The following is a 16,964-nucleotide window of genomic DNA, read 5'->3' as shown; positions in this document are numbered from 1 at the left end:
ATGGTTTTGTACATTTGAGAAGGAATTTGCCTTTGCGAGTGAACCAGAATAAGTGTGGAATTGAATTGCCTCAGGAAACTCAAATATCCTGCAACCATGGGGTTTGCTATTCAACTGTAGTATTGAGGACTGAAAATTACAAGGGATGATTTCTTAGAAAGCACAGCATTTTTTTTTCCATGCACCCTAGAGCAAGTCTTATGTTTTGCAAAATCATTATTTTTTTACAAAAAAAAAAAAACAGTCTTGCTCTGGCACCCCAGCAGCACTAATTAAGCAATTGAAAACTGCTAATTAGCTTAATCAGTATATCTGGTCACTGTAAAATAACCAGGGTCCGGTGACCCAGGACTCTGGCCTGGGTAACAAAGCAGTAAATGAGTGACCATGGTTGGATGAAAGCATAGGGACAGCCAAATCATTGGCAATTGGGCATTATACAATGTGAAAGGGGCCATCCAGGAATGACCCGGGTTGAATGTGCAGTGGAAATGAGCTTCGTTGATTAACTATTGCATACCAACAACATTCTATTATAATTATGTTGTTCTAAGAAAATCCACTTTTGTGATGAGGAGGACATGGTCAGGTCTGTGAAAACTGTATGTTTTCTTGTAGATTAACAACTGAATGACCACTAGGACTAGACTATAAAAAGTATATATCGTCACTACACAAACCAGAGTTTAAAAACTTTTTATTACATCAATTTGAGGTCTATATTACATGAGTCTGGTGCTTAAAAGTTTACCTTGGCAGTGTGCTGAAAATTAATGTCTGCAATGGTATTTTTTCTTATAAAGCTTATACGTTTGTTATTTTTTTATGGTACTCTTTACCTAGAACGGCGCCCATCGCGACCATCGAATGCACTAAAAAACGGGTGCGATGCGATGCCCGCGATTTCCCATAGGGACCAATGTTAAAAGTCAGATTGGACGCGATTTTAGTGTTCAATGCCTCAATGCCCGCGATTTTTCCATAGGAAACAATGTTAAATGGGCCACAGAGCCCTAATAGTCCCCCTGAAGTCTGAAATGGCCCCCACAATTTTTAACGGCACCCCACGATCAACGTGAACCCGAAGCGTGGCGAACGCAGCGAGCCCGCGAGGGGCGGCGGTACGCGTCCTCCGACCTTTTCATACCCCCACTATCCACGTCGGCGTGGAGTTGAGAATAGAATAGTGTGGCGAGCGCAGCGAGGGGACGCTAATACCTTCACAGGTAAACGCGTCCCCTCGCGGGCTTCACAGGTGTCCGCGTCGCCACGGACACCTGTGAAGCCCGCGTATAACTGTGAAGGTATCCGCGTCCGCTCGCCACGCTTCGGGCTCGGTGGCTCGCTGCGCTCGCCACACTATTCTATTCTCAACTCCACGCCGACGTGGATAGTGGGGGTATGAAAAGGTCGGAGGACGCGTACCGCCGCCCCTCGCGGGCTCGCTGCGCTCGCCACGCTTCGGGTTCACGTTGATCGTGGGGTGGCGTTAAAAATTGTGGGGGCCATTTAAGACTTCAGGGGGACTATTAGGGCTCTGTGGCCCATTTAACATTGTTTCCTATGTAAAAATCACGGGCATTGAGGCATTTAACACTAAAATCGCGACCAATGTGACTTTTAACATTGATCCCTATGGGAAAATCGCGGGCATCGCGTCGCACCCGTTTTTTATGTACCCGCGATGCCCGCGATTTTTTACCCCCGACGCCCGCGATTCTAATCGCGGGCGCCGTTCTAGGTAAAGAGTACCTTTTTTATATTTCAACCAATGAAATAAGTGCAATTCTGTCAGAAGTGCAAAACTGGTCAATTTAGCCCACTTACAGCATATACCAAGGCGTCAAAACAGCTGCAAATGGAAAATGTGGAGGAAATGGTAGGTATATTTTACAGCAGGAACAACCTTGTTGAGATCGCTGTGTCAGGATGGATGGGTGGGTGGATGTGTGTGTGTGTGTGTGTGTGTGTGTGTGTGCGCACTTCAACAGCACTAGTATTTCCATGATTTGTTTTAACCTTTTTTGAATTGATCACTAAGCTAAGCACAATACAGACAAAAAGACAAAACTCACAGTAACCCTAATATGTAAGCCACTGTATTCTAATTTCAACAATATTTGGGAGATTTATTGAGATAACTGTACAGAGGAGAGGGGAACATACACAAATATAAACAGATAGAATGCAAACATATGCCACTGGAGCAGTATGTATTATTTATAGGTCCTAGGTCTTTATAAGCCCTCTCTTTTCTGTTGAACTCTTGTCAAACGAAAAGCTTGTGGTGCACCACAAAACTATGCTTCCCTCTTACAGATAATAGTCACTACATGGATGCAAGAATGATGCAACAGAAGTCTTAACGGCACTTCGCAGCTGACACAGCTCATTACTTGCTGTTCAGATTAGAATTGTATTCGTAGTAGTTTTGCTTCCAATGTGTCTTGTACAGAGATTATGAAATTATTCCATATATTCCATTGAATGAAAAAGTTCATTATTAAAAATCATGCAAGGGGTGAAAAGAGCTACAAAACTGCCAAATGATGTCGGCCGGCAGGCCTCTCTCAGTTGCTGCCTATGTGTGAGTACAAACACGTTAACTTTCAACATGCTCTTGTCCTCAAGCGAGATCTGCAGTGTGGGCACAGGCGAATTGCTGCAAACATGAGATACATGATCAGTACCAGTATTACACGCACTCAATATAGACCTTCTACTCGTGTGTAAATGTAATGTCTAACCAGCACTTGAAATTATGGCAGAGTGTATACTAGACATACTTGTTGTGATTGTAACCACTAAAACCCAATCCACTGTGCAGATGTGTACAGCACATCCTCTATTTTTTATTACTGAAGAAAAAGCATTTGTAGCTACAGTATAAAACATTCTCATATAAGGTAGAACTATACAAAATAATAATATGCTAGATACGTTTCCCATTAAAGAAACACATTCAACATAATTAATCAGTAGTATATAATGGGCATAGTCTTGTAAAAGAAAACCAATATTACACCATATTCCTCAATGTTCATGATAGTGGATGCAAGTGACAGAGAAGAGAGTATCCTTAAGGGCAGGTAAACCTGATAAGGGGTCTGGAATCTATAGCACTGTATAGGTCATATTACTTTTTAGCCTATACCATTTTGCACCAACACCAACTTCTGAACCTTCCTTTGTACATGCTTTCGTTGATAGAACTTCTGTAAATTTCTGTTACTTTGTATAACCATTTGCTTTAATGCACAAAAACATCCGTTCAAGCATCCCAGAGATGGATATATTTTTATGGTGTTGGAGATTGAAGTTCCATGTTTGTCTTGTCTCACAGCTCTCCAGGTGAACAAAATGCAGCAAGGGTGGTCTCCCGGCATCTAACCGGAAAGGTCTCTTCTATAACACAGTGGTACAGGGGGGTCTTTTGATCTGAAGCACAGTGAGCCCTTAAGTGTACAAATACACCAAATGTGCATGGAATATGCATATGTAATGTACTTGAAGGTATGTGTGATTGTCTTTATAAATGTAGCACAAAGCAATAAAGGTAAGAACATGTATTAAAACGCTCTCCTATTTCACAACTAAAATAGCAGTGTGTGTCTACTGTCACAGACAGCAGGAGTACACACAGCCCTGAGATAGTGCTGTAGGGAAATGAGGAGAGGCGGATAATGGTTTACAGAATGGTGGTGGTCACCTTCAATTAGAAGAATACAGCCATGTATGTCTTTTCTCATTAGATCTACAGTTTTCATTTGGGCAATAAGCCATGGTCCCCCCATATCCTCCTGGCACTGATCTAGGAAAAGCAGCACATCAAGCTTGTGCAATATGGAATCCACCTTTGCAGGAAGGAACACAGCTTTATCTGGTCATGGTAAAATACGGTGTTAGACCGTTGCTGAAAGTTCGTAATTGTTCAAATCACCATCACAACATGATTGTAGGAGAATCATCCCCGTCAAAGGTATACACCAGCTAAAGAGTGGTAGATGGCAGTTTCTTGACACGTCGCTGTGCGAGGATGGAGGATTTAATTGGCTGCAGCTGTGGCGTCGGCTTGGAGCTGTTTAAGGCAGAATAGGTTGCAGCCATTGCTCCCTGGAACACAGAATTACATATCATTACTGCTGTATATTACATGGAAAAATTTAATCACAAAAATTATGCAAATTATATTCATCTTTGTGCAGACAAACTAGACAAAGGGTAGGATTTACTATATGTATTACCTGCCCTTTTAGTAAACTACTATATGTAAAATAAAAAATAAAAATAGTTGACTCATTTGGGGAGCTGTATCAAGCCTTTGAGAGGTTTCCTAAAGCAACCAATCAGCTTCTGTCATTTCAAACAACAAAAATAATGACAGTCTCACAACCGCGCTAAGAGCAGCTATCTAGAAAAAATCCTAAAAGAGATATAGTCAATACCCTCCACAGTAAATTACATAAAAAACGGCAGATGATTCCCTGATTGTGCTCTTACCACCTGGACGGATAAGTGGTCAGAAATATAGTCCATTTGAAATCCTTCTTTGGGGAAAACAAAGAAGGACTTCAAACGGACTTTATTTCTGACCACCCATCCGTCCAGGTGGTAACAGCGCAATCAGGGAATCATCTGCCTTTTTTATATGTTTTTTTTATCTGTCATTTCTGTGCTGTATGAAAGTAAAGCTTGTCCAATCCTCAATGGATCCAACTCCAGACCTGACTGGATAACTTGGTCGCAGGCACCGCATGCAATATAATGATACACACCTGTTCAGTTTTGCTGCAGATCTCCATTCTACATTTGCTGGAAGGATTGTGCCACAGTACACACTCTTTAAATCTCTGGCAGACCAGCTGCCGCTTACAGGGATGAATTGGGAGGAGAATTGGACATACCAGTCTCAGGAGCATACAGCTTCTAAATGAGTCTGGGATTGGTGATCTGGTCTTCTGATTTTCAGATGACCAGGACTGGATGAAACCAGAGGTATTGGGAGCATGCATACTCTACAAATGTTTGATTAAGGCTGGGTGCACATCAAAGTGATGTGGTCCTGGATGATAAAATGTGTAACTAGACTCTGCATCCTGCCATGCATGCACACTTGCAGGGGAGGATTGCATAATGTACAATACCATGCTGCATTGTACATGATCCCTTCTGGTTGGCCATGCAGCACCAGAAAATGTTGCATGTGGCCTGTGGGAGCATGCAATTGTGGGTACATACCAAACAATCCAGGCAATATGTTGTTCCGATTTGGCAGAAAACTACATATTGTGTAGAGATCGTTCTAGTGAGTACCCACCCCTAACGGGTTGGCCAGATGTTGGCTTGGACATGACTTGGACAGGTGTGTAGCTTTAGAATCAGATAGGGTGATTTAGGCTTGACACATCTCACACTTTATCCCAAATCATAAGTAGTTCTGTATTTTACCATTAATATATTCTGCTTCACTGTAAGCAGTACTAGATTGTGCTACTTTACAACAGAAAAGAGATGCATATGGGTAACATTTATCACACAACACAAACACTTATTTTGATGAAATGATATTTCTAATGTAATAAATTAGTGCTAACTAATCTAGAAGGGAAATGGTAAATGACAAAGCACAACAAGACTCCCTTACCTTAACCAACTGTGCATCTTGTCGGTTAAGCTGACTCTGAGGTAGTAAGTCTCTTTTTGTAATCCATTCATGTTGCATCACTTGACGTGCTGTTAGTCGGCGGTGGGGGTCCACGTGTAACATGCGAGTGACCAAGTCCTGTGAGAGAACAGAACAAACCTGGTGACACAGGATCACCTCATAACAAGTAAGCAGTCAGAACGTAGTCCTGATGTGTATTTGGATGTTACTTTAGCTCTCTCCTAACAATGATAAACTGATAAATCTCAGTGCAAAGTGGGTTCTCTTAGTAAGTGCTCCTCCAATTTCTTCTGAGAAATCTTGCACTCACATTATCCCCTCAATTTCAAAACAGGTTAAATTTGCCCCACAGCCGTCATTTTCACGAAACTACCAGTTTAGTAAGGAAGGCTAATCTTTAGCTAAATGAGTCACATGGCTTTATGCACTGGCAAATCAGCATTTATATTTTTAGAGCTGGATACATTTGCTTCAACATAGGTCATTGAACTACACATAGAACATTTACTTTGACAAGCAAAAATTAGTTTCTTGCTAAATGAAGCATCTGGGCTCTATGACCAAGTCAATGACGAAACGCGTTGGGCGTGGCCTAGCGTGATCTCTGACCAAAGTATCCTGGGTGATCTCCTCCGTGCTTCTGGACTATCTCCGCCAGGGAAAACCGCGTCCAACTGTGGCCGAGCTGAGTGTCACCGCTCCAACAGTCCTTGTGCGTGAAAAGAGTATTTAATTATGGCTGATATTTCTGACTGTTGGAAATATCGGCCATCAGTATTAAATCCCGGACATTTTCTGCCAGGACTCCCCTTATGCAGATTCGACTTTGTTTAAAGTCGAATCTGCATTGTCGAAGACGGCCGCTAGATTATCAAATCCACTTCCGTTTTCAACTATAGGCAGCCGTTTTCACCGGTTCACAGAATTTCTGACTATTAGAATCTATTCGGACAGTCAGAAAACAGACATTGGAGGAAATTTACTAAGATGTGTATTCTACTTCACATGTGATGTTGCTATGGGCAACCAATCAGAAACTACTTCTTATTAATTTAGCACCCTCTAGAACAGTGGTAGCCAACCCTAGCCCTCGAGAGCTACCAACAGTGCACATTTTACAGACAACCTAGCTGCTGCACAGCTGCACTCATTAATCACTGACACATTTTAAAAGATACACAGATGGAGCTAATTAGCTCACTTGTGATTCTGTGAGGAGACCTGCAAAACATGCACTGTTGGTAGCTCTCGAGGACTAGGGTTGGCTACCCCACCTCTAGAAGATAGTAGACAGGATCTGATTGGTTGCCCATAGCAACTTCACATGTGAAGCAGAAATACACATCTTTGTAAATATCCCCCAATGAATGTTAATTCACCCTAATCTTGTTTGAAACGGACGATATTTCCACCTGGTGATTGAATACCCCCCATGCAGAATAAAGTCTGTCCTCCTACAAAAACAAATAGTTTCCTTCTTCTTTGGATTGGAGGTTACAGAGATGTAGACAAATTGTCAATACTAGCAGGTTGACATGCAACATGAAACATTGCGATTGTCAGAATGTCAACATTACATTAGGGTTAAGCTATGGAGGTGGGGGGGGGGTGTAATAATTCAGCACTAGAGGGAGGGGTAGGGATTAGGGGAGAAATATTTTCCAGAATGCCAGAGGATTGGAGGTCTGATCCGGAAGCGATGATCACATGACTGCTGGGACCCAAAAGAAGCCACTCCATCCATGTGGAGCAGATATATAACTGCTGAGCCACCAGGGACACTTTTTCCTCTCCCATACCTCTTGATTAGGCTTTTCATTTATAAGTACACCCGCCTCTCAAATTGAAATATCCACAGTACTCATGAGTGGAGTGGAAGGGAGCAGTATGCGTGTCCTTATATTAAGAGTAGTGTGCGTTAGGAATTGGGTCCCTCTGTGTCTGGCTGCTGGCTCAGTACTGTCTCCAGGATTCCTGCTAACACCTGTAGGATTAGTGCTGCTGCTTTCTCCACCAGTGTCAGCTCGGGGATGATGATCGCTGAGGTCTGAAGGCAGCGCGGGTAGCTCCTAGTGGATTGCCGGTGGTAAAAGCTCGAGGAGGCACGGATGATAGTGCAGATGGAACTGGAAGTGACACAGCATAGTTCATCTCTGCGGCAATGGGAGACTCCTTCCATCATCGGAAGACTTCTTCCACCATTATATAAGGTAGTGACATCCCTTGTTTTTGTTGCAGCTTGACAAAGCAGTTTCATACAGGTGCCCTTTTTCAGATACCCAGGTATCTGTCACTTTCTCTTTCTTCCACCATTACCAATATTATTTTCAAGTACCCCAGGTTGGGGACTGCTGGTCTACATGATGAATGTCATCAGAAGTGTCAAATAACCATGACACACCCAATGTCATAAACAGGCTAGATGACCTTTAATGATGGTGTGGACACAAATTGCTAATACCACACTAAGTTGTTTTAATGTTATTTCATATGGAAAAATGTATTTTTACACGACAAAACCTCTCCTCATGAGCAGTGCTATTGTAGTATACCTACATAAAACAGCTTTATAGTCATATGATTGCATATGTCATACAGTAATCAATCCCTAGGTGTAACTACTGCTGCTCCCTGTGCAGCCCCAATTATTACACACACTTGTGTGGCAAAGTTGGCACTTGACAAATGCCAGTATTCGAGAACACCACTTACCTTTGCAGAATCTGATACCGTGTTCCAGTTTCCCCCTCTCAGCGTAAACTTCCCACCCCCAATGCGTGCTAATATCTCCTCTGGTGTGTCTTCTGGACCATTAGCAAAGGGTGTGTATCTAAGTATGAAAAAACAAACATTATTGAGGATCACCAATCCCATTTCTTTATAAAATTGAGCACTTTAATAATCACTTTACATTTACAATTATTGTCACATAGGCTACAATCATTTTATTAAAGGAAAATGGATTAAAATAAACTGTTTTACTGCTTTTTACCATTTTACATTTGCAGAGACAATACAGTCTCAAACTAACTAAACATAATCACCATCAGTAACAGCAAGTTAGAAAGCATTTGAAACCTGCTAATATCAGTAAAGTCATTCTGTGGCAAATATTGTACTTGCACATTCAGAAAAAGTTAACATATGCCATGTTTTTTGTCTGCCTATTGTCCTATTTTAATTTGTCATGATACGTTAAACAAATAAGCAACACACACTGGGGTAGTTGTAACAAACTTGGATAGCGATAAATGGGGCAATTCAATTACAGGCAAAGAAATGTGGCCAAAATCAAATCAGTGCGGCAACAGCTGCACTTTACAGCAGAAAAAATTTGCACAAATGTGCCCCATAGGGCAGCAAGCACCTTTGTGCAAATTCAGGATTCAAGGGGGCGAGGGGTGCAAAATGCAGTCACATAGCCTGTGTTTAAACCAGCCAACCAACTTCTGTCATTTTTTTTTTAATCTATTTTGGACCATAGCATAGTAGATCTAAACAAATACAGAAGACGTAACACAGCAAACAAACTGTAAAAGAGTCTAACCATAGTGACATATTGAGATATAGGTACATCAATCCTCTTGTCACTTGTCAAAGTGGTGTGGCATGGGACATTTTTTCATAGTACTCAAATCTCTACATATCCATGCTGATACACTGCAGAGAATGGTGAGTGCTCCTCTCCTTTGGAGTGTGTACATTTGGATAGACAGTTACAGATCTATCCTCTTTCATCTATGCTGTAGTCATGCCAAACAGCTCCTCTTGGCACACCAGGTGTCAAGTTGGGTGTCTTTAATTGCCCAAAAATGTATGTTCGCTGCAACACAATATGACTAGGCCACACAAGAAGACTATGCTGATTAATTGATGCATTACACTTTTAGAACTGTATGCGACAGACTCCTTATGCATCCTAGTTACACTGTGTTGCAATTCAGACATATTTTCTGACGTTAGCAGAGTTGCACAAGATCTTGCATCTCACTTTCTAGAGCAGTGGTAGCCAACTCCAGTCCTCGAGAGCTACCAACAGTTCACGTTTTCCAGCTCACCTCACTAGTACACAGGTGCACTCACTACTGACTAACACATTTTAAAAGATCCACTGATGGAGCTAATTACTTCACTTGTCATTCTGTGAGGAGACCTGGAAAACGTGCACTGTTGGTAGCTCTCGAGGACTGGAATTGGCTACCCCTGTTCTAGAGGCATCTGGCACTGCATGGCGTATTGAGGCTAGATGTACGAGGATGCAACTGTACATCATAATTTCTTGGTGAAGTGAATGGGGAACACTCCCCTGTGACAATGTTTTTATTGTGGAGTGGTTTGAAGAATATGGAAACTAGAAACGAATTAGTGTTTGAAGACCCCACCTTTCAACATATGGCATATTTCAGGGGTAAAGGCACATAGTTCTAGTTAGGCATCTAATCCAACTAGAATTCTGCTGTTGGTATTTAGGCCTCAGTTACAGCTGGGAGTCACCTGTAAGCATTTAATCATATTTTTAAACTCTGGGCCTAATGTCACTGTCTACTGCCTAGAGGTGTCATTAGATATTAAGTTTGGTAGCCAGCGCTGCTATAGATCAGAAAAGGAGAAACTGATGTGGAAATGAGGCAAACAACGCAACAAAATACATAGCTGAAATGTTGAATGTTGTAATCATTTTGCATTCGTTCTGGTTGTTGGAAGTATATATATATATATATATATATATATATATATATATATATATATATATATATAATTTGCCTTAATATGTACTTACCCTGCCAGCATTGTATAGAGAAGTATGCCCAGGCTCCAGATGTCACACCCTTCGTCATACCCCTGCCGCTTTAAGACCTATTGAAATGTCTTAGTTAGAGGAATCCTCTATAAATCTTGCCACCTAAATGTTCATATATGCCTTGTGGGAATTCTAGAAATAGTCTTATGCAAATAACCAGAACTCTTGTCATCATTAGCATTTGGACTGTCGTTGTAGATTAACTTCTATTACATTCCCCACCAGCACTCACAGGACTTGCAGTTCCATAAATATTTCAATTTTATTGTAAAATACTTTTATCACGTTGACTGATTAAGGGTTGGGTAGGCATCACTGGCATATTTATGGAATTACAAGTCCTGTAAGTGCCATAGTTATACGGACTGCTATATATATATACATACATACATACATACATACATACATACATACATACTTATCTTTCACCTTGACACAGACAGAAGTGGCTACCAGGAGTAAGCTGCCACCACAGTGGGGAGGAGCTACCTAACTGCCCTTTTATCACTGGTATTGTTAGCATAGAGAAAGCTCAGATTTCATTCTGACTATACCCTGCAGAACATTGTCCAGGGTTGAGTATGAAATGGCATAACAGCATTACCAGTGGAGGGGACAGTGCCAGGTCATGGGGGAATGCGACTAGTCCTTTAAAGGATCCCATCTCCACCAAAAGCAACACTGCATAGCAATGCTGACTGCAAATCTGTGTTCATGTTGCATGGAGCTGATGGATTCCAATATATAATGCACCCTCTTTATGGATTTTGCTACAGTATATATCCACTCTCGTTACACTATAACTCAGGACAGGCCCCCTGTTGCATTCTCTATATAGGTCCCCAGATCATATATCCTAAAAGGCATGATATCTTACACCTTGAACCCCCTCTACTCTCCACTTTTCTGCTACACCTTTCCTGTCTACTCTCTTTCCCGTATTTCCTACCTAATAACCATTACCCTCCCACCACTAACATTGTACTAACTCCCACTAATTTTAACCCTCCTATATTTTAAGTTTTTAGGAGCAAGGCTTGAATAATATGCGCTCTATAGTACAGATGGGCATGCTATAAGAAAAAATGATATGTATAATAGTAGGGTGGTGGTGTCACAACCTTACCTATGCCAGGGGCATCTGGCCCTTTAGCCCTGTCACACACACACACACATATATATATATACTTTCTAAGGTGGTCAGTCCATACTCAAACTTCTGCTCAGTGCTAGCCGTCTCCTCGCACTCACTGTCCAATGTGCTGCTCTGATTGCACTGCTCTATAGACGCATAAACAGTAATAGCATATCCTCCAACATGACCCATTGCATTCGGTACACAATGCTCTGTTCCTGGATGTCCCTGGTAATGTATGATTGTCATCACCTGTGTTGAAACACCCTTCTTGTCAATTACCTAGTTCCACACAGGTGCTGGCAATTCTACATTACCAGGGAAGTCCACGAGCAGAGCAATGTGTACCGAATGCAATGGGTCATGTTGGCGTGTTGTATGTAATAGTGGGCAGAGAGAAGTGTTGGAGGTGGGAGCAACCATTAAATTGGACTCCCGTGGGCCTCTTTTACTTTATTACCCTCTGTAGGGGTAATAAAAACAGGGATAACAATTACCCCATAACCCATTGTGCCCCATTACCTCTGGAGCCACAAAATTAGCTGTGTAACATGGGGTCATTAGTAATCCATTCTCCGCTCGCAGCTGTTTAGCAAATCCAAAGTCACAAATCCTAATTGACTCCGGGTCTCCAGATTCATCAACGTACAGGATGTTACTTGGTTTCAGGTCTCTGTGAACAACCTAGAATGGAAAAGGATAGTGTGAACATGACTCATTTTAAAGGTTACTCCATCCAAATAGTGTGGGGAGAGAAGTGCAGATATATATGTGCAGATATGCTCACCCCTTGTGAGTGCAGATATTCCACCGTCTTGCAGATTGTCAAGAGAACAGCAGACGCCTCCCTCTCAGAGAAAAATTTCTGACGTAAAATCCTGTCAAGTAGCTCTCCCCCTCTCATAAGCTCAGTAACCATGTAGACACTATTCCCCTCTCCATATACCTGTCACAGATTGTATAGTGGAATATTTATAAGCATTTGCTACAATAGTGCACTATTATGGCCTAATAGCAGATTTTCATTATTTTACTAAGTATTGCGATGAGAAAGTAATTGTAACCATAAAGACAATAAATACAAGATAAGGTGTATGATTAGGCTGAGAACTTACATCCTTTAGTGTAATTATATTGGGGTGCTGGCCATATCTGCGTAAAATCTCTACTTCCTCTGATGGGTCCCTCTTGGTTTTGTCTATCACCTGTAGTAAAGAAAAGCAATGACCAGAAACTTTACAAAAGAAAAAGAAAGGTTACTCCCATACAGCACATGTAGTTGCATATAGAAAATAAAGTGCAAAAACAAAGTAAGGTCTCGATAAGGGTCTTCATCACCTTGCAGTATTCCTGATCACCAGTGCTCATCTCCTCCAGCAATACTTAAGCTCTATCCATATGGATCAATCGATATATCACTCAGCGACCAAATTGCTGAGTGTCCCGCTTTCATTAGCGACCAGCGAGACACTCTGCCAGGGGAAGCCGCTGGTCACAGAAGCATACTCCTGTGACCAGCGATCACTTTAGGGCTGGTTGCGGAAGCGCTCTCCCGGCGTCCCGTACACACAGGGATAAGGGCGCTCCGCGCCTATATCCCGGCGATTCATGCTGAAATCGCCCCGTGTTTACGGGGCTTAAAACAATTTCTGCTCACGAAATGATGATCTACAATTCCGCCTTTATATCTTATACCTGTGTATGGTGTACTGCAAAGTCTGTATGTACGGTGTACTGCAAAGTCTGTATGTACGGTGTACTGCAAAGTCTGTATGTACGGTGTACTGCAAAGTCTGTATGTACGCTGTACTGCAAAGTCTGTATGTACGGTGTACTGCAAAGTCTGTATGTACGGTGCACTGCAAAGTCTGTATGTACGGTGTACTGCAAAGTCTGTATGTACGTGTACTGCAAAGTCTGTATGTACGGTGTACTGCAAAGTCTGTATGTACGGTGTACTGCAAAGTCTGTATGTACGGTGTACTGCAAAGTCTGTATGTAGGCTGATGGTTCACTGTTGTGCATTGTATTTATGTTTTGGTTTTAGGTCCTTTTGTTCACCAATGTGAACATGAGGCCAAATGCAACAAGCTTCAAAAAGTGATAAACAACCAGCCAATTAGCTACCAACTGTCAATTATTCAAACTCAGTCAGTTACATGGCAGTTAGGAGATGATTGGCTGCTAATTTATCACTTTTTGAACCAAGGTGCATCTGGCCCATTGTGGAGTAAAAAGGTTATTAGGGAAAAGACAACAAGGATGCGGAGTAATGCACACTAAGTAATAGGAAGAGGATGTGCAGCATGTAGCCATGCACACATTGGAGATGTAGTGGTATTCAAGTGCTAGAAGATGCTTCACCTCCTAGTCTCTAGCACAGCTTGCAATGGTAGGTAGAATGCAGAACACACACTAATAATTGTCGTATGCTCTATTTCACCTTCATCAGGGCAAACGTTTTCTAGTCTACTGTAAGTTGTACTGAAAACAAGCAGACGGGAAACAATACCTTAGCACAGATTTTCTCACCTTCACAGCATATTCCATGTTCGTTCCCTTGTGAACACACCGTTTGCATGAAGAGTACGAGCCATTGCCAATAGTCTCTCGTACTGTGTACACATCACTGAATGCAGTATTTTTACTGTGTATCTTTATGAAAATGAGAGAATGAAGAGACAGTCTGATAAGTCTAGCAGAGTAATGCCCCACTTACTGTATATTATTAGATAAAGAAAATAGGTATTACTTGAGAAATATTAAGTAATAACAAAAAGTAAAGCATAGTTGTAGACCCGGCGTGTGTCAGAAAAGGTCACCTTTGGTAAAGACAGAATGGGAGATGCAGAGGATTTGCCGTCTTCCTCATTTAATGTAGGTGCTACAAAACTAAAGCCCCGGAACAGCTGGTGAGCTCCTGCACTGGGCGGTATTCCAGGGGAATCTGTAGGACAGATAATACAGAGAATAACAGAAGCGTGAGAGACCCACCTTAAATCAAAGACTTTAAAAATAATAAGATTTTGAATATGAAACCTTTATTACCACTTTGCACAGAATATTACTTAAACATAATAGATAGGTAAACATTTGAGGTTATTTGACTTTTGTTGATGGGCTAACCTAGGGCGTGGGCTTGGGAATAATAAAGGCAATTTAGATCTAGTCCTAACTATGCACCCTAAGGGCTTTTTTGTAACCTTACATGAGAATCCCCCACAATGTCAACCACAGTCCAACAAGATTGGTTAATTAAGCGGCCTTTGTTATTTCTAGTCTAAGCTATTATTAGTGCTCTTTTTGTGTGGAATATAGGAAATGAGAGTTCCTGTATTCCAATGGATTTCCTCACATCTAAAAATATCTACCAGTCCTATAGTTATGCCCTAGAAACTGCCAAACAAACATATTTCCAAACTCTCATTTCTGCGCAAGCTTCTAACCCAACACGTATTTTTAATACATTTAAATCACTTCTCAACCCTCCCTCACCCAAGCCACTATCCATGCACAAGATCTTGCTTCCTACTTCAGGGATAAGATTAGAGATGAATTGGTATGTTCTGACATCTCTATCTCCTGTGTTCATCCTTAAATTAACTAAAATCTGTAACCTCTTTCTCAACTGGTATCTTCCCTTCATTGTTTAAACACGCAGTTATTACTCAGATTCTGAAAAAACACAATTCTCTCAAACCACCGTCCCATCTCTTATCTTCCATGCACCTCCAAACTACTTGAAAGACTTGCCTACACTCGCCTCACACACTTTCTTAACTCGCACAACTTACTGGACCCACTTCAGTCAGGCTTTCGTTCCTAACACTCCACAGAGACAGTACGGACAAAAGTTGTGAATGATCTGGTCACTGCTAAGTCTAAAGGCCACTACTAATTCTTCTAGATCTCTCTGCTGCTTTTGACACTGTTGACCACACACTTCTCATACAAACACTACAATCCCTTGGTCTTAAAGACAGAGCCCTCTCTTGGTTCCCATCCTATCTATTTAACCGCTCCTTTAGTGTTCGCTTCTCTGATTCCACCTCCTCTTCACTACATCTATCAGTTGGAGTACCTCAGGGTTCAGTCTTCGGTCCTCTGCTTTTCTCAATCTATACCTCATCTCTTGGCAAACTAATCAGCTCTTCTGGATTACAGGATCATCTGTATGCGGATGATACAGAGCTCTACCTATCCTCCTCAGACCTGTCCCCATCTGTATTGGGCAGTGTCTCTGAATGCTTTTCTGCTGTTTCATCCTAAATGTCATCTCACCACCTCAAACTGAATATTTCTAAAAACAGAATTAATTATATTTCCACCAATAAACAGTATTTATTAACCAGATATCTCTATCGCTGTTGAGAATATGACCATCACTCCTACCACTCAAGCTCGCTGCCTAAGTGTCATTCTCGACTCTGAACTCTCCTTTGTTCCCCACATTCAATCTGTCTCAAAATCATGCCACGTGCACCTAAAAAAAACATTAAAAATATGCCCTTACCTTACACAAGACACTCATACATAGTCTCCTTATTTTGTCTTCCCCAATAGACTCTCACCACTACAATCCATCATGAATGCAGCTGCAAGGCTAATCTTCCTAGTCAGATGTTCATGGTCTACAAAGCTACTCTGTCAGTCACTTCGGTGTTTACTTGTATTCTATAAAAAATGTTTTACTTACAAACAAAGCCAAAAACCAAAGTACACCAACATGCATCTCTTCTCTTATTGCAAAATATCTTCCAACCCGACCTCTACGCTCCTCACAAGATCTGCATCTCTCGTCCACACTCATTACTCGCTCCCATTCCCGATTGCAGAACTTTCTTGGGGCTGCACCCACTCTGTGGAATGCTCTCCCACACACAAGACTCTCCTCCAGTCTCCAAACCTACAATCGTTCCCTGAAAACTCACCTCTTCAGGCAAGCTTATCAAATTCCAGAACCAGCCACTTCACCTTCATATACCAGTTCCTATCTAATCACATACCCACTGTACAGTCCACACATATCCACTATTTCTTTTTCACTTGTTCCATCCTCCTGACTCCTGGGCAAACTGCTGGGTCATGTATCATACAGTACACCAGGAACCTTTGCATTCTGGGGGAATTAATGCAATAAAGAGGCTCTCTCCTCCTCCACCGCTCCTTACCTCTCTTCACTGATCTCTATCCACACTCCCTCCCGTCCTCTTCGCTCCATCGCTGACCTCTCACCTAATCACCTCCTCCCACTCCCGTGTCCAAGACTTCCCTTGCGCTGCCCCCCTGCACTGGAACAACCTCCCACCACACATCAGGCTTTCTGATTCCCTTACCTCCTTCAAGCGCTCCCATAAAACCCA

At 41.9% G+C, this 16,964-nt stretch overlaps 1 protein-coding gene across 1 annotated transcript in view; it reads right to left on the bottom strand.

The window, feature by feature from the left end:
• Nucleotides 1-1,638: 1,638 nt before the first annotated feature.
• Nucleotides 1,639-16,964, bottom strand: part of RPS6KA1 (ribosomal protein S6 kinase A1) — a 109,753-nt gene continuing 94,427 nt past the window's right edge. Inside the window, exons 14-22 of the mRNA XM_083173297.1 lie at nt 14,424-14,548; nt 14,134-14,256; nt 12,717-12,806; nt 12,389-12,547; nt 12,124-12,285; nt 10,446-10,522; nt 8,378-8,495; nt 5,645-5,782; nt 1,639-4,113 (exon numbers count right to left, since the gene is read on the bottom strand). Of these exons, the coding sequence (XP_083029423.1) occupies nt 3,991-4,113; nt 5,645-5,782; nt 8,378-8,495; nt 10,446-10,522; nt 12,124-12,285; nt 12,389-12,547; nt 12,717-12,806; nt 14,134-14,256; nt 14,424-14,548 (1,115 nt within the window). The 3' untranslated portion in view covers nt 1,639-3,990. The remainder of the gene's footprint in view (nt 4,114-5,644; nt 5,783-8,377; nt 8,496-10,445; nt 10,523-12,123; nt 12,286-12,388; nt 12,548-12,716; nt 12,807-14,133; nt 14,257-14,423; nt 14,549-16,964) is intronic.

Source organism: Crinia signifera, chromosome 2, assembly GCF_055691185.1.
Source record: "Crinia signifera chromosome 2, ASM5569118v1, whole genome shotgun sequence".
Taxonomy (NCBI): domain Eukaryota; kingdom Metazoa; phylum Chordata; class Amphibia; order Anura; family Myobatrachidae; genus Crinia; species Crinia signifera.
The sequence above is the reverse complement of the archived record's forward strand: the minus strand, read 5'-3'. Positions and strand labels throughout refer to the sequence as shown.